The 19,193-nt window shown below is 27.1% G+C and overlaps 3 protein-coding genes across 5 annotated transcripts; 2 read left to right on the top strand and 1 right to left on the bottom strand.

Annotated features, from left to right (window-relative positions):
- Positions 1-3,037: 3,037 nt before the first annotated feature.
- LOC149056182 (uncharacterized) lies at positions 3,038-4,371 on the top strand. Of its 2 annotated transcripts, none has more exons than XM_089225576.1 (3): positions 3,038-3,198; positions 3,390-3,492; positions 3,563-4,371. In XM_089225576.1, the coding sequence occupies exons 2-3, from the start codon at positions 3,402-3,404 to the stop codon at positions 3,697-3,699; spliced, it is 228 nt and encodes a 75-aa protein (XP_089081702.1). In that variant the 5' UTR covers positions 3,038-3,198; positions 3,390-3,401; the 3' UTR covers positions 3,700-4,371. The 2 variants fall into 2 exon arrangements, with proteins under 2 accessions (XP_089081702.1, XP_089081703.1); XM_089225577.1 differs by having other exon boundaries at positions 3,077-3,236.
- A 1,474-nt stretch (positions 4,372-5,845) lies between these two features.
- Positions 5,846-11,569, bottom strand: LOC107164958 (vacuole membrane protein 1-like). Its single transcript, XM_015512995.2, has 9 exons — positions 11,198-11,569; positions 10,766-10,861; positions 9,550-9,704; positions 8,625-8,715; positions 8,371-8,561; positions 8,068-8,299; positions 7,925-8,005; positions 7,591-7,863; positions 5,846-7,528 (listed from the first exon to the last, which is right to left on the bottom strand). Exons 2-9 carry the CDS (start codon positions 10,859-10,861, stop codon positions 7,388-7,390), a joined length of 1,260 nt encoding a protein of 419 aa, XP_015368481.2. The 5' UTR covers positions 11,198-11,569; the 3' UTR covers positions 5,846-7,387.
- Positions 11,570-13,505: 1,936 nt separating this feature from the next.
- On the top strand, positions 13,506-17,946 carry LOC107164960 (DALR anticodon-binding domain-containing protein 3). Of its 2 annotated transcripts, none has more exons than XM_015512998.2 (8): positions 13,506-13,960; positions 14,045-14,222; positions 14,304-14,480; positions 14,546-14,763; positions 14,852-15,018; positions 15,076-15,209; positions 15,590-15,757; positions 17,669-17,946. In XM_015512998.2, the coding sequence occupies exons 2-8, from the start codon at positions 14,091-14,093 to the stop codon at positions 17,786-17,788; spliced, it is 1,116 nt and encodes a 371-aa protein (XP_015368484.2). In that variant the 5' UTR covers positions 13,506-13,960; positions 14,045-14,090; the 3' UTR covers positions 17,789-17,946. The 2 variants fall into 2 exon arrangements, with proteins under 2 accessions (XP_015368484.2, XP_015368483.2); XM_015512997.2 differs by having other exon boundaries at positions 13,526-13,956.
- The last annotated feature ends 1,247 nt before the right edge of the window (positions 17,947-19,193 follow it).

The raw sequence follows: 19,193 nt of genomic DNA, 5'->3' as shown, positions 1-19,193 counted from the left end.
CTAACGTGTGCACCATTTATTTGTAATTTTTTGATAATTTTACCAATTGTGTTAGCCCCTCACACAAAAGAAAAATAATAACAAATTATCGTTAATCTTCAGCATATTTTTTATCGTCATTCGTATTTGACGATGGTCGATAAGAAATTTCTTGAGAAAAACATAGTTTTGATTGAAATAAAAATTCGAGTTAGTATAGTTACTAGTTAGTAGTATGCTACATGTCATACCAACTTATTTTTTACAACACTTTACAATAGCATACATTCATACAATAATAAAATTATGATCGCACGGCGTATTGAACAGGCAATTTAGCTACACCACAGTAATGAATTTATTTTTTATATTATCGTATAGTTTTGACTTTTATGTATTTTCTTCAATAATCAAAATTGATCAAATAACTGTTTTTTTACATGCAAGTTAATCCTTATCCATTCTTTACCCATTGATGAAAATCGAAGGGGTTGTATGGGCGTTTAGCAATCTGATTTTTATGGCTAGCACCACAAATCCCATGTTTATGATTTATGGTACAAGACGTGTATTACAATAATAATTATTTGCCCATTAAAATTATATTTACTTAAAAAATACATATTTTTGTATTTTTTTGTAATATAATATGTTCAGTTCACATCAGAATGGATTTAACCGTTATGTAACTAATGTTTTAAATATATCTATATCATGATTATATCATACTATCATCAACGGAAAATAAACGCGATGATTAATATTTATTATAACAATTATTTACACATCTTGCGAAATTCGACATGCTTCCGAACCTATAATTATTTTCCTAGATTTGTAATGCAAAATATTTCGACCATAAACTTAAATATAAAACACATGGTAATTAACTATGGCGAACCATACACGATGCCTGCAGATGTGATGATTTAATATACATATACATAATGTACATGGATTTCTAAATTTCTTATACACATAAAAAATACCAACGTCTCTTAATTCTCGCCAAGTTCGATCGGACGCTCATAAAAAGATACAAATGCTCTTCTAGCGTTAATAGTCGTAGGTACTTATGTTGCGCCGTACAAGCCATTGACGCATCTTGATACCTTATAACGTTACGTTTACACCAACGAGGAAGGGATTACATAAAATCGACCCATATAAATATCAGACAAAATCGACACGTACACCTGAGTCCTGAAGTCTCTCAGTAAAAAGCCTCAAGACACATCGTCCACGCCAGTATAATATGCACTTCAACATTATTTTTACCATTCAAGCGTGTGCGTTCACACATGTATATATGTTCAGTCATTCAAGCCTTTACGTTCGCACAATTAATTATATTGCATTATTAACTAAATGTTCATTATCTATCACCATAGAATCTAATATTATACACCTCGCAGCACACTCCTTATTTACTTAACCATAGAAAATAAAGTTTATTGACTATTATCGCAATTTATCTGGTATAGACGTATATATAGGTATATGGTATTATATTAAAGTATTTTTTTTATTTATAATATACATATATTTACAATCTGTAACATAATAATACAATAAGTAAATTTGAGATTTTTTTACAAGGTTTGGAGACTTGAGTGAAAAGTATTACTATATATCATTACATAGATTAACATCATTATTGTCAGATTAAAAGTATTATCAATCACAAGTGTTCATCAACTTAAATTACACCTGATTTAATTAGGTAATTCAACAAACTTTTATGATCTTTATCTATGACGATTTAAATATAAAATAATATTACATTGGTTGGTGCGTGTGTATTACATAGGCGCACATTCAGTCTTAAACTTGGGAGTGCTAAAATCTTTTACCTCAAAGTGACTAGTGGGAGACTTTGCTCTCCACACACCACCTCTACGGCTATACGGTTACACTTACTATTTCAAAAAATTACTACATTACTACAATCAAATTCTCAAATTAATGAATCTGATTTTCAATATATCCTATAACCGATTATTATAACGACTATTATAATATAATTAAATGAACAAATGTTGAAATTAGGGTTGTCTACATTTTCACTACTTTCATCTTTTTTTTTTATTTTACCCAATTTAAATGTACTGGAAATATTGAAAAAAGTAATATAATGTGAATAATATAAAATATTACATTTATTCCTTGACATTGAATTAATAAATTGTTGGTATTTATGCAGCAAAATGGAAATAATAATAAAATAAAATAATTTAATATCAGTGAAGTTGTCACTGAATCAAAAACACCATATTAAAAAACTACTAACTAAGAATAGATAGCTGAACATTTCTATACTATCAAACTAAATAATTTTAGTTTATATCATTATTTTCATATCAATAAATCATAATTCCGATAGACATTGCAGTATACGAAAACAACATTTTTAGTAAAAATTATTGCATTACAAATATAAACTGGAAATAATTCATTCTAAATGCAATATTACACTTAAAACACAATTTTTAATTCAAAATAATTTGGGGGTGCTAATATAAGACTTAGGGGCGCTAAGCACCCCCTGGCACCCCCGTATGTGCGCCAATCACGAAGGTTGGGTCAATTTTAGAATATTATATTATTTATTGTTTTATGATATTATCTATACGTCGCAGTAGTTTTTATAATAAATTATAAGGTATGGACTATGAAGTGCCAGGAACTATAAACATTAAATGTCCAACTATAAGTCGTATCGTATCCCTTGAAGAAGACCGGCCGCGGGCATGTCATGAAAAAAACCTCTCTACGGTTTAACTTTTTAGTTTCAACTTTTGTAAACAGAACTGAAAACTTACCACTCATTTACTGATGTATCTTCGAAACTTTCAACTTTTAATTTTTATTTAGCTTAAAGCTAATTTGTTATGCTATCAATACCGACGTACACAAATTATTTTTATTAAATTAAAAAAGTTTTAAAAAAAGTATTTTTAAAAGAAAATCGCTAATAGCTATTTAGCCATGATTATTTCGTATTTTTATCATAAAAATCCACTGTACACGGAGATAACAGAAATATACTGATAACAGTAAAACTATTATCAAGTAGCAAATACATAATTGTTTTCAAGTCTCAAGGCCGCAGTAAGTTGAAGACGGCAGACGCCTAGTTTGACTTTAATATTGTAGTCAGAGTTAGAAATTTAGAATAATATTGGATTTTATTTTTCTTGTGTCATTGTCAAACGCCTGGTAAGCTGCATAATTAAACTTTATAATAAACGTTGTAGGTACGGAATTAATTATTTTTCTGTTTGCTAAGTTTCCTTGTAATGTTCGATATTGCGTTGTGTATTTGCGTTCGTTTAACAACAAATATAATAGGCACCTAATGCAATAAAAATATTTCGTCATAGTTTAATACTGTAAATTTGTCTTTTAAGATTCCTGAAAATATGGCGGACGAAGCTAACGATATAGACCAAGAAGAGACCACTGATCCATCCATGGACTCGGCTCGAGGGGAAAATGAAGAAGGTGATACTGGTCAGTAAAAACTTATGCAATATTATTTGATTAGAATAATAATTAAGTATATGTTTATTTGTTCTCTTAGTTGTCTACAAGTTGCATGAAGAGATCGACAATCTGAACTTGGTGCTTGACCATTTGGAACGCAAAAACGGAGACATTTATTCGCGAATTGAACAGTTACTGGCGTCTTTCCAAAATAATAAGACCGAAGAAGAATAAATCAATATTATGATTGACAAAGACAATGGCTGCGTTATTAATATTAGGATAAAATAATATTATTAGTAAATCATACGGTTTTTGTCATTCTTATAAACATACCATACTATCTTATAATCCATTACCAAAAACTATGAGAATAGTGAATTTTCATTCCTTAGTTGTCATAAATAACATTTCATCTGTTTCATAGGTACATGAGTCATGAGTATGCGCTTGTCCTTGTCATTGTATTTGTAAGTACAATTTCTATAATAGAATAATTGCATTTAAAGTTTGGGTTTAGTATAATTTGATAAAAACTTAAATACAAATAAAATATTATAAATTTTGTTTTTAGTTAAAACTGTAATAAATGTTCAACAATCAACAGTCAGCATAAGCATCTCATTTAAAATTAATAATTAGATAATAGAATTACACAAGCCGTAACTGTAAAATATATCATCATACATCCTTACTTTTAATGTCTTTGTTTAGACTTAAGTAAGCAATTTACCATGATAATATTGGTTTTAAATAATTGAAATAGTTTTATTTACCTTTGTTAAATATTTTAATATATTTATGATAAAATTATGAATTCCCCATGTTTCTAATTTATTTTATAAAATTTATGTTTATTATTTGTTATAGAAATGTGTGTATAATAAAAATATATTCCATACAGTATTATTTTATTTTTAATCAATAATACTTCAGTAAAATACTTCCATTCATTAGGAAACATATAATAGTTATATAAGATCATTACACATCATTCCTATTACTATTCAAGACATTCACTTATATGAAATCAGAAATATAACTGTATTTATAACTACATACCTTTATTGCAATGCACTTATCCCTCAGGTCAGGCTTTTAAACACAAAATGTAAAAACAAAATAGTGAATTTCAGCTATTCTTTCCCCTAAAGCAGTGGTTCCTAAACTGTGCACTAGAGACACTGCGAGCACTTTTTAAAGGCACTACAGTAAACGGCTCACAATAATTAATTAAAAATGCATAGAAATTGTTTAAAAAATGTGTTACTAACGAGTATTTTCTGTCCTGTTTTTCAGGGTATTCACAGAAAACTGTGGCTGTATTATTTAATCCATAAAAGCACACCACAGAAAAAAAAATTGAGCACCAAATCACTGTTCTAATCTACTATAGTCTATAATAGGTTAGATATACATGGTGTAACAGAAACATATTATGCCATTTTAACATATTCTGATACATACTGTACATGATAAAATATATTTAAAAATATTAAACACCTGGAATTCTATTTTCAAAAAAATTTCGATTAGCCATAATATTATCAATGAAAAATTGGTAGAATAAAAATAATCTGCAATATTTAAAATACACATTTTATCATTTTTTAATTAAAATTAATATAATGTAAATAAAGAAATTAAAATTACATACTACATTATATTAAGTTTAGTTCAACTTAAATATTACAATGTGAAAGTGTGCCTCAATATAAATAGTTAGCTAATATTTTATTATGGGATATAGACATATAGTAGTACAAGTATTTTTTTTAACAAGTATGTATTCTATAAAGTATAAGCTAGTAGTCTAATGAAAAGTATTTAATAAAAGAAAAGAATCCCATGTACACTTTTATTATATAAAACATTAAATTAAATTAAAAATATACACCAATGTATTAATCAAACGTTGATTAAACAATCATCTAAAACAATAGAAAATACATTGTATGATTTAAATGCACTTAGAAACAACACTGTTATGCAAATAACTGTAAATAGCATAAATATGTTGGTCATCTATTCTAAAAGTATGAATAAGAAATGTAGTTTACTTTTAGGCAATGGTAACATGAATAAAGTAAGCATTATATTTGTAAATCATTAAAATCTGTTGACGATTAATAGTCTAATAGTCAAATTATGGATATAAAAGATATATTAATTAATTAATACATATGTCAGTAAAAAAAATATATAATATATATATTGTGTAATGAGCGGATGATAATTGCATCAGCAATAACAACAATTACAGCAATAATTTGTTATCATTTATATTTTGTAATATATAGACACATTTATTCTATTATAACATTAATAAAATATTATTTTTATGAATAATGTATGGAAAGAAAGTGATAACTACAAGAAATAAAACAACATAACATTTTATTGGGTTTCATTACAAAAAAAATACATAAACAAATAATAATGCACACATAAAATATACATGTGTGTACATGTAATTAGTATTAAAAACCACAAGTCCACAACACATCCACATGTGCAAAATAAAGGTGTACACAATACAAATTTATGCATACTACCATGTTTGTAAACATAAATTTGGTTATTAATCATTGTGACATAACATACAAACAGGTATTGTGTCACAAAAAAAAAATTGAATAATTCTACATGATATACATATACATTCCTATAATGTATTTGAGGACAATTGTACTACAAATCCATTGAACCATATAATATTTAAACACAGTTTACATAAGACTTACCCTACACACTTCACTATTATTCTTTGAAAAGTCTAATAACTAATAAGTAATAAAGTCTTACAAAATATCTGGAAAACACAAGTATATTATGAGAACAAATATAGTATTTAACTACATAAAATTACTAAAACACACAATTTGAATATTTAATGGTTTGTTGTCAAAAATGCATAATCACTGGCATGCATACACGTAACACAAATTAATATTTAAATATGTAATTTGTCTTTCTACAAAACAATTGACAAATTAAAAAATTAAAAAAATCATTATAATACTTGAAATCATTCATCATGTAATTATAATTTTTTTTTCAAAACAGGAATGAACAAATTTTCAGAAGGGGAACAGTCTTCTACCACTAAATTTAATGCAACTTTACACTATAATTTTCACTATTATCACAAACATTTTATAAGGATATACACAAGCATCCTCTGTTGTGTAGCGACTACCACTAACATATTTTACAAAATCAAACTAAAAATGAATTTTTGATTGGCTGTGTATTATTCTAATCAACGTTGTATTTTGATAACAGGCCTGGTTATTTTAAATGATATTTTTATTAGGAAAATGTTTAAGATTGCTTAACATACATTTAATTTGGAGAAAAAACAATATTTAACATTTTAAAATCAGTATAATAAAATTTTTCCCGCATGGTTTATAATTACACCTAAAATTAAATATTGGTAACGCTTGTGGATAACACATATACTTTAAAAATATTTTTACAATTCATTATATTTTGCTGTGCAAAATATATTTAATATAAAATATACCATACGGAACACAAATTATTATTTTTAATATGAAAAAATACAAATAAAAAGCTGCTCAAAATTGCCATTTGAGACAATACATTTTTAAATCTTAAATAGTATGTTTTACAATAGTAACAATTTTCATTTAGTTGATTGAGCAGCATAATAATACAATAATATTAATTTTATAAATATTTTTTTTTTATTTACTTTTATAATAATAGTTATAAATCAAAACCCTGTCATATTTATTAATTTATAATAAATATATAATGTAAGACTTATTATTGTGTACCAAGAAATAATAATTTTTAATTTATACCAAAAAAATTGGATGTATGAATGAGTTGTAATTATTTAATTCCGTTTGGACTTACAATAAGATTTTTTCAAACGGTTGACAACCGTATGTCAGTCGCTTAATCGCTTTTTTGAAGTCTTATGGTGTCGCTTATAGTAATTTTGTGCCATAGAGTTGATTATAGATACAATGAAATAAAGAACCATTGATAACACAAATAGATCAAACAATTTCACAGCAATATTTGTACCCTATATAAGTACATAAATGTCAATAATTAAAAATATAATAACAAAGATCAATATTTGATTACCTTTGAGTCTTTTTTGGCATGTAACCTTTGTTTTTGATTTTCTAAAAACGTTGTAATAGGTGCCTGCAATTTTTTTCCAATTCCTGGGATTTTTCCAACAATGTCTAGTACACTAGCAATAAGTGTTTCATTAAAAGCTACAACAACAAATAACACTTGTATGCTCATCTTAATGGCAGCTTTACCCAAAAGAGTAGCTCCGAAAAATGTCCAGAACGGTATTAAAAAGTGTCCACATGTAATCCCAGCGAGATCGAATAATGGATTCGGAATCTAAAATGTTTACATTAATCAAACTTTAGTATTTATAGTATAAAACAAATTATTAACTTACAGATGCACATGCTAAGATTCCAAAGAAGCCAACTTTTTTTACAAGTCGCTCGACAAACAATTTTGACTTGTCCACTAGAGTCTGAAATAGAAATATGAATTACCATACAATTAACATAATGAACTAAGATATGCAAATGTAACCATTGTTTCAGGATGTTTTTCTTTTTTCAGTAATTCTTCAAATTCTATTAAATCTTCCTTGTCTTCATCTGGTGGTCTACCAGAAAGTCTAGCAGCACGAGCCATAAAGTATGGCGGCAATTCACCAAGCGCAGTTCCTGCTCCCCACATCATGGCTTCCACTCGTACTTTTAACATGATGTTCCATAAACTGGCTATCCAAGCACTGTCAACTTCATCAGGACAAATAATTCTGAAATTGTATTAATTTAAAAACTAATTATGTATAACTATATAAAATAAATTTAAATAAGTAGAACTTACTGTTCTGGATATGGAGGCTCAGGGAAGTTAAGTCCTCCACATTCATAGGCGGCCAAAGTGACAGAGGTAATGTGGGGGCCCAAATAGAGAAGGAATGTATGAAGGCCAGTACCAAAACCAACAGATGATAAAACTCCTAGACCTAACCAATAGAGAGACCATACAACTTTTGATTTTGCCCATATTAATATCTAAAAATCCAATAATGAAATGAATTGATGTTGACTTATTTAAACTAAAACAGCATGACTTACTGGTAAATGAGGACCTTCTATATATAGTAAAATAATTGGAGTAGAAATTACTAAAAATGCCAGAAGCACATATAACTTATAACAAATTAACCTGAAAAATAGAAATGAATATAATCAGTTTTACAATTAAATATTATTCAAACAAAAGACCTTCAGTAATATGTTACTAAAATAATTAAATGCTATTTAAAAATCATACAAGTTATTATAAAATAGCATGACAAAATGTGTTTAAAAATTATCTGACATTACAATGTTATTTGATTAAAAATTAAAATTAAATTAAAAAACTATAAGTACAACTAAATGCATATAATTTGAAAAGCAATAAAAATATAGTTAATAATCATTGTTAAGATAAAATATTGTGGATAACAAAATAAATACGTGAATAAATACAATCAGTAACAATTTAAAAAAAATACCATACAAAAATGTTATTAATAGTCTATTAATATTTTAATTTTATTTGTTTTCTTGATCAAAATAATATTTAATTTGAACATTTAATTGATGAATGTGTTTGAATATGGTACCAAGGTCCATCAATTATTTTAACAGCAGTTCAAATAATACAATAATAATAAATAAAAAAATAAAAACTTATTTTATGGAAAACATAAATACTAATTTACCAAGTTTGGAAAATAAATTTAAGATCTTATATTATGTAGAATTATGAAAATACTAAATTATAGTAGGATATTTATAATAAATTGGTAAAACCAAAGACAAATAGGTATATAAAAAACAACAAATAAAAAATAAAACAATTTATTGCATTCTATGTGGCAACTTGAAAAGTAGTTTTATAGCAATTGAATTACTTTAAGTGAACACAATGGATAATTTGTTGAATTTTAAACAAATATTTTTAAAGTTCTTTATAATAAATAAATATGAAACAGTTTTTAATGTAACTTACTTTTTAATAAATGATTTGGATAAATAAACTACTTCTTTACAGAAATAATCTAAGGTTAAGATGGGATGTTTCCATACCACAAGTGAGTGGACTTCCATTTTTGCTGATTTTTTAAGTTGTTTGAATTTAGAATTATTCTGGCCGTTTTGTAATACCTAAAAAAAATGTTAGGTGTAAGCAGTATATTAAAACTGATCAACGTCAATAACATATTAATACATAGATTTTACATGCATTAGAAAAATAAACAATTCAATGTTGTTGTAATTAAATACAACAATTAAAGAGTAATATATTGAAAATTATTATGACTCGAGAAAAGTATTATTTAGTATGATTGATTTAAAATCGAGTTAAATTAATAATTTCTTTTAATCCAGTCAAGACCACAAAATCTTTTGACATACCTAGAAATAGATAAATAAAACATCTGAAACTAAATTAAATTACATTTTTGTATCTAGGTAGATATTTTTTATTATTTTTTGAGATAGGCTCTAGTTACTTTTTATTGTTTTTACACTTAATCAAGATTTTTAAAAAATGTAAGTGAAATAGATTTGTCTTACTTTGTAAATTGTTATTTCTTAACAATGTGATTAGCATTCTACAAACTGATTTTAAAGTTGACTATCAGCTGATATAATATAATATATAATCAATGTACAACATTGAAGTTGACTAGTAATAAATGGAATAACCCTAAATAATGAAACTATCTAAACAAATAAATATCTAGACATTTAATAAAATATAGACTACATAGAAATATTATTGAATAAGTGTAATAATAGAAATTAATTGAGTAATAATAAAATACAAAGGAAAATGTTTATTGTCACATAATTGGAATACATACCTACCATTTGTGTCATAATTGGTCAAGGTAAAACGAATTACTAACTAGTTATAAAGCATGATTACCTATGTCTTACAAAACAAAAATTTTTTTAGATAGGGTTATAGTTATAGAGATAACACTAGGGATGCAGAAACTTATCACGAACAACATAGATTTACAATATTTATTTGTAGCACAAACTAAAGCAACAATTGTGTTGGCGCAAATATTTAATCAAGATAGCGATTGAGGATACTCACATATGTTAATTGTTATGTAATATGTTAAGTAATAAAACTATAATAGCTATAGTAGAAGAGTAATAAAAACATTGTGTAGATACACAACAATATTGTTGTTATCGGAACATCTTACTTTGTCGATTTTCTTCGGCCTAGATTTGGGCTTAGAATCAGTCGATATACGGTTGCGAGACACCATTGTCGTAACATTCCGGTCTTTGTAAGGCATCTATTGTGAAGAACATTGTGTCAAAACATAAAACAAAAAACGAAAATAAAATTTAAAAAAAACTTGACTAGTACTAATTAGTCGTTTTTGATCAGTGTGCACCACACATACATTATTTTTATTATTATTATGATTATTAAAAATGCATATAAAAAAATATAAAAAACATTATATTATGAGAATATCTGTAGGTACACGTATGTTGGAAACACACGTATGTTGGAAACGGTGAAAAAGTAGGAGACTCGCGACCGGATCGAAAGCCTTGATTGGGGGAAGGGGGGGCCACTGTGTGTTCGGCAGTGCCTCCCGGAAACGGCGTTCAGGTGGACGTACCTTGCTCAGATCTGGATCCGTTGTGCGTCCCCGACGGTGGATCACGTGTATCGATCGCTAGAGAAGGCACGACCGTTCGTCTTTTTAGGCGTACATCGTGGACAGGGCGGCGGTAGGCGACTGACGGGCTGCGGTTGCAACGCGCAAATAACCGGCGATCGAACAACGGAAGGACCAACGCCTTTTTTTCGAGGAACGACTGTGGACCGGCGAACAGAGCTAACGAGCAGCGTCACCGTACTTAGTCACTACACGCTAATCACTAATCAGTAATCACCCTAGTGTTGCTGACAATTAAAAAAAAAAAAAATTGTCACTTCTAACTTTTGTAGCCTATGAGCAGATAGGGATAGGCTATAGCTGCAGTATAGGTATTGACGCACTGTGACGTAGGGCCGCCGTCGGCTGCCCGTTATCACTTATCAGTCGCTGTTGATACACGCTGAACGGTGATAAACCACGTGGATCCACATAGATAGTGCCGTCGCCGTGGAACCTCCGCGTGTCCCAACACTCCCAATGCACTGAAGTGTATAAAATATTTATATTATAACTGATTATAGTAGCAGCTAAAGTCGGTGGTCGGTCATATTAATATGGTGAGCGGGATTTTAATGAACGTAGCCGCCCAATTAACCGGTTCGGTCTATTGACCGTTGACATTTTTTAATTTTTTAATTTTAATTTTTAAAGTTTCTAGTATAAAACTATGATAGCTTAACTGTTACATAGTAAAAACAAAAAATCAACATGAAGACGCGCGATGCATTTCCTATGACGGCGATGCACTGCTCTGCAGGCACTAGATAAACACTCGTAGGGTATACGTATTTCTCAGAAAGAATAAATATTTACGTAAGTTTTTCCTTCTACCCTATTGGCGCGGTTGACGTAAAAATATATTTTATTAAATATTTATTGCCACAGAAATCTCTAGTAGTTAGGTGACGTAGAAACATATACTTTTTTTGATTTGTTCCCAATAGCGTAATGTAGCGTTTGAACTTTAAATTTTTACAACATTGGATTTTCACTTTTAGCGATTTCCTTATTTTGTTGTAACTTTAAAAGTCTAAAACAAATGACCACAGATACTTGAAATTTTGACTGAATATTTATATAGGCATTTTCTATATTTGATAAAATTTTCAAAGTATTTAGATTTGTTTTGAGCTGTTTACTGAAATTTTAATTTTTCAACTTTTTTAGTTTTTTTTTTCTATAAATATCGATAAAAGTTTATTTGTTCGGTAGAAAAGCTTGAAAATTTAATACTAGGCTTCTAACACATTTTAACAATAGCAGTTGAAAAATAAAATTAATTCATGGTCACAATTTTTTTTACAAGCATTCAAAGTTTGAATTTTGACAACATATTATGTAAAAATTACGAAAATCACGAAAATTCGCAAATTGTTTCAAACTAGAAATTCGTAAAAATTTTTCTTTTTAAATCTAAGATTTGAAAATTTTTAATAATCTATAATATATCCTAGACAGATAAACCATCTTCGCTCAGAATCGTTTTTCGTATACAATGATATAATATCATTGGATTCAAATTTAATTCCATCCATTACAGTAACCTATTGTACAGCAGAGCGACATCCACGACTTACCCGCCTTTTTTATACCTATTTCGGGGGTCGTGACACTAAAAAGATTGAGAAACGAGCGTAATGTGAACACAATTTTAAAATAGTATACGGCGGAGCTCGAACAATCAAAACACCGTCTTTGTTTCACCAGAAATTTGATACACGTACCTATTTTGCCTATACTATCCGCCGGGTAACACATTTGGTTTGAGTGAAGAATTTAATACAATATTTATCTTTATATTTTATATAAATTATGTAACATAATTAAAAAAATTTATGTTATAATACACTTCCATAGGCGCCCGCAGGGGAGGGCAAGCTGGGGCATTTGCCCCCCTGGCTTATTCAAAATATTTTTTTAATTGAATGTTTTAAGATAAATTACTATATACTATACAACAAATTTAAAGTATAAAATAAGTTGTAATATAATAAAATATAATATATTGTATACGAGTATAATAAAATAGGTTATTATTTTAAAACACCTAGTAAAATTATTATAATATTTATCCACAAATCCTAACATTGCCCCCCCCCCCCCCCCCCCCCCAGGAAAAATTTTTGCGAGTGATTATGTACACTTCATATTAATAAGTATTTACATCTATTTTTATTTAGAGTAGTTTATTCCCAAGATATAGGTATTAAATATTTTACTGCATTTATTATTTTTGTTTATAATAATACACTTCTTTAAACATTTTATGATATTGTGTTCGCGCCAATTTGTTTTTTTGTTGTGTTGGTACTGATAGTTTTTCGTTTGCCATAAATTCTAATAGATAATATATTATCAATGTCAAGTATGTAACCATTATCATTCTCATCGCTATCATCTGTAATGTATATGCCAATTTCAAACTTTTAAAGTATTGTAAAAACTAAAACTACTTTTTCATCACTTTTTTATTTTATTAGTTTTAAATGTTTTAATAAATGTCCCTTTATGATAAAATATAATAATTGGTATATTAATATATAATTACGTTGTGCATATATACGCATAACAGTGTAATATAATTTTATGTAATTTGTGATCTGAAATATTGTTACTCGTTTGCAAAAAATTGTTATGAATATAGAATTGTTAATGCAGATCCAGCATTCAGCAGCTATTACAATTGTGGGCATATATTATGCTAGGAAAATAGTAAAGTAGGTTGTTACATTTTTATCTCAACTTTAACTTGGTGGACATAACTTTTATGTCGTGAATTTTAAATTACTTTTGTTATATGAGTAGTTGAATCATTTGCATCTGGTAACCAACTATTGTATTAATTACAATCATGTACATTATGGACAATTTCTACAAAGCATTGAGATTGTTTGTTCGTACACATATGGAGCTAGAAATCGACTTTAAATTGCCTATGATAAAACACCACATTAATGGAGACATCCGTTTCTATTCAACTAAAGTAAGTGTCATTAAACATATTAATTCACAAAGAGTTTGAAATTTTGATGTATTTAAAATTGATGTGTTTGATATTTTCTAGGACTTACAAAACCTAATTGAAAAGTTAGTGGAAGATTTGACAATTGTTGAACGTTGCTCATGGTCCTCAAATTATACATCAATATGGTTAAAAAAAGATTTATGGACATCCACAGTGATGAAAGAGACATTAACATCTGGTTGTAAATATGGTAGTAATGATGAACACCAAGGCACTGTAAAGTATATAATCACATTATTTAAAAAACATCAGTTAGTTTTTTTTATTTTGTATGAATGTAGATAGTCTTGGTCAGTTCTGATGAGTGGAATGATTCAGTTACATGCTTGCGCATTGCATTATTGAAAGAGACAATTCAAAATTTAGCCAAAATAAATGGGTATGTGATAGGAAGTAATGGACTGAATTTATTGGTGTCAAAAAAAAACAATCCATATAACAGTAATCTTGTATTGTGTGGTAATGTTGTTTGTAATATGACAGTCGAAGATTATAAACAGTGAGCCTATAATTAATTATTTAAATAGTTAAATACATAATACATAATACATCTATTCAATATAAAGTATTATATTTTTGGTTTTCAGGCAAAAAAAAGATGCTATTACTAAAATGTCAGCTAATCGTGTTGAATCTGATGAATATCCAATTGATATCATATCTAAACTTTGCCATGCATCAATTGTCTATGAATTATTAAGTGTTCGCCATTGTAAAGTTATTAATACAGAATATGATACATCAAATAAAGACAGTCAGTTTAAATAAATTTATTTGTGTTTGAAATGTACAACTAAAATTATTTTTTTAGGTGGTATTTTTATAATGTACAATTACTCAAGGCTTTGTCAAGTATGGAAAGCATTTGAAAAAGGGGTTATTGAAAATTACTATGAATCTTTACCTGACATTGGTGCCGTTAACTTTGGATTGTTGACTAGTAAAGTAAGTTATATTAAGTGATGGCACCTGGGGGGGGGGGATATCTTAGATTGTTTTGGCCACATAGTTGGCTCATCTGGATTGTAATTTTGTAGTTGTAAAAATATTATTTTAGTTTTTTCTATGTATGCATCCATGAGATGTTTATTTTGTCATGTATGAACTATAAACATAACCTATTAAACTATAAAAATGGACAAAATGATAAAATATGTAATTAATTTCTTAATATCTTTAATTCATATTTTTATGGGTAGTAGAAGACCAAAATGAAGGTCTCCTGTTATCATTTGGTATACCCATTACATTTTTTCTAGTTTTTACCTTTGATTCAGGAGTTTTAGGAAATTAAATTACAATGAATAATATTGTTTATACTTTAGGAAGAATGGATTTTAATCCTTAACCATATATCAATGTATCCTTTGGTTATTCAACAATCTGTTAAACATTTGTTGTCAGCAAGTGTGGATGTCCATAGATTGTGCAAGTTTTTGATGGAAATGTCATCTGCTGTTAGCCTATTTTATCATAGGCATCATATTTTATCAGTGAGTGTGTTGTTTTAAAATGCAGCAAAAGTTTTTTTTTTTAATATTAGCTTTTTAAACATAACTATAATTGTTGTATAGTGAACAACAATATTATAATCTTTATTATGATATACTGTGCCATAAACCACAAAAGTAATTATTTAGATAAGTATATTAGATATTGATGATAATAATAATAAAATAATAAACTGAATTATATGTAAATGTAACAATATTTGCACTGGCACAGAAAAGACTTAAAAGTGAATTCATTAATGTTTAATCACTACTTATTCTATGAGAATCTGGGGACTTATGATAAAGCTAAAGCAATAAGAAAATATTGTCTATGCATGTATTGTCTCTGTCTTACAAACTTGTATCATACCAAATCCATGTACCGGTTTATTACTACAGTTTATTTATAGTTAATATTAGAACAAATTTACATATTTGTGCTAGAGCAAAGTTTTTTTAAACATTTTTATTTAAAAATTAGTTATATAAATTTGAAATTATTATGCACTTATACTTATTAAAAAAATGTTAAATGAAATATGAAAAATATACTCTGCCTGAACACAGTTTTTATTCTGATATACAAGTTTGATAACATATAAAATTGCTTTATATAAATAAACTGTATTTAGAATTATTTAGATTTGCTTTTTATATGTGTCAGATGTGTAAGATGGAGACAACATATGCACAGGATACCTTGTTTTCTTAACGAACATACATTTAGAAAATATAATGTATTAACATTTAAACAATCAATAATATTTTATAATTTTTTGTTTATCCTACCAATATCTTCATTTACTTTTTTTCATGTTAAATTTTAAATACATTTTTACTGTACTAGTATTAATTTTTATTGTTACTATCATGATTATTTTATAATTATTATTAATCCATTACTTTGCATTGCATCAATAATGAATAAACCAATTACTTTAAACTATGCATGATAATTTCTATGTTTATTATAAATATAATATTACATTATCAGTATTTGATTGAAACAATGAAAATATTGTAAATTGAAATTTTAAAAAGACTAAGAACAATAATTGTCTGTATTCTGTAAATGTATCTTGCATAAAGAGATAAGTCGGTAAATTAAATAGTACTAAGTTAATAATTATTAAGCAAATTAACGATGTTAGTATTATTCATTTAGATAAAAAAAAAATTCTTTAATCCTAATCATTGATTGAATAAAAACTCTTTAATATACATATTTCATAATGAAGTAAGAAATACTGATGAGAGATTCATTATGATGTATCAGGTGCTAGGTGTTATTCGTATTAATCTTTTATAATTTTTTCTTTTTTTTTTATAGTCACAATTAAATGTACGAATGATTATTTGATAATTAAATACTTATATAAAAAATTACAACTAGAGCTAGTTGAAAACATAATATAAAATAAATGTAATGACATAAAAGTACTTCTATGATTAAAAGAATATACTTTTTAATTCCTATTAGAAAGTTTTTTCCCATAAATTATGCAAAGGGAAATCTACAGAATTTTTGTCAACATAAGTGAACCCAAAATCTAAATGATCATTGCACAATTTTTATTTTCTACTGACCTTTTTTATTTCATTCACATTATTGAAATTGCTTGTACTTGTACTTGCATTATCAATTCCATAATTATGTTTTTGTTTTAGAATTTTGTCATTTAAATAGTTGCTACAAATTAACTTCTGATTCCACTAAAAATCAAAATTGTATGACAGTGAAACTAAAATTTTTAATTACTTTATGGATTTTTTCTGCCAATTGTAAAATATTTATTATATGTTCAAGTCCTTGGTACACTGGTTAAAAATCAATGCTATATACTCACATATTAATTTTATTTTATACAACTAAATTATTATATTAATATTATGAATATATTATATTCTCAGGACCCGATTTCAAGTTTATTACCGCTGATGCATGCTCGATTATATTTGGTCAAATCATCAATACAAGTGTATGAAAATGTTTTCCAATTATTAGGTATTGAAGCTGTACACGAAATGTGAATGGTACTTATCAACAACAGCGTTATGGAAGCTAATGCTGACTAATTGTCAAGAAATAATTCTATTTTGCCAAACTAAATTATGTCACATTATATTATGAGGATTGATGACTTGTTATGTTAAAAATACCTATAAACTAATATGACACTTTTACAAAATGTGTTTAGTTTGTTTTTAGTTATTTACCTTATCAAATTTATTAATACTCTGGAAAGGTAAAAAAAAAAGCGGGTAAGTGGATGTCGCTCTGCTATACATTAGGTGGTGGGCTGGACCTCTGACTAGGGTAGGTTAGATTTGAATGCAATGATAGGTATCATTGCATACGAAAAATGATTCTGAATAGTGATTTGTCAGTCTAGGATATATTATATTTAAAATTGTCATATATTCTATTTTGAAACAAATATATTATTTTTCAATTAGGACGCATTTTGCATAAAGTATGGTTAATCAATTTTTCTAAAAACATTGCATGTAGTTATCATAATTCATAATAGGTACCCTATATTATCATAGATATACAATTACATGGTTTGAGGATAAATCGTTATCGTTACGCGATTTCATAACAATTTAAAACTCAAACGCTCAAAACATTTTTCCTATAATGACGCTTCAAATTTCCTTTATAGCTATTTAAAGAAAAACTTATGGAAAACTTAATGTTGAATATTTTAACCTTAGATATAAATACAAACAATTTTATGAATTTTGTACTACAAAATAATTTTTTGCAAATATTCATGGTTTTGACGAATTTTTGTCAATATTAGAACTTCAAATGCTAATAAAAAAAAGTCGTGCCTATGTATTCTTATAATTTTTTAATCACTATACGAATAACTTATGAAGAACTTTGCATTAAATTTTAAAGTATTTTGATAGGACCAAAAAAATTTTATCGACACTTCAAAAAACAATTTTCAGAAAAATTGAAAATTTCAGTTGTCTATTATTAGTACCTCAAAAAAGTCAGAATATTTTGAAAATTAAATCATATAAAGAAAATGCCAATCTAAATAACTGGTACAATTTTCAAGTATCTACGACTTATACTTTTTTAATAATAACAAATGTTTAAAATCGATTGAGGATAAATCGTTATCGTTTCGCTATTTCGTAAAAATTTAAAATTCAAACGCACTTAAAATTTTTCCTATAATGATTCTTCGAGTTTTCTCTATAGCTACTTGAAGGAAAACTTACGGAAAACTTAGTGTCGTATTTTTAATCCTAAGTTATAAACACAAAAAAATTTATGATTTTTCAACTTCAAAATTACTTGCAAATTTTCGCGTAAAAATTTGAACTATTAACGCTTATAAAAAAAATTGTGAGTAACAATTTTTAATTTTTTTTAGCTACGATAAGAACAACTCATAAGGCACCTTGACTAAATTTT

Source organism: Diuraphis noxia, unplaced genomic scaffold, assembly GCF_037042655.1.
Source record: "Diuraphis noxia isolate RWA-SAM2 unplaced genomic scaffold, SU_Dnox_SAM2 contig0004, whole genome shotgun sequence".
In the NCBI taxonomy this organism is placed as follows: Eukaryota; Metazoa; Arthropoda; class Insecta; order Hemiptera; family Aphididae; genus Diuraphis; species Diuraphis noxia.
The sequence above is the reverse complement of the archived record's forward strand: the minus strand, read 5'-3'. Positions and strand labels throughout refer to the sequence as shown.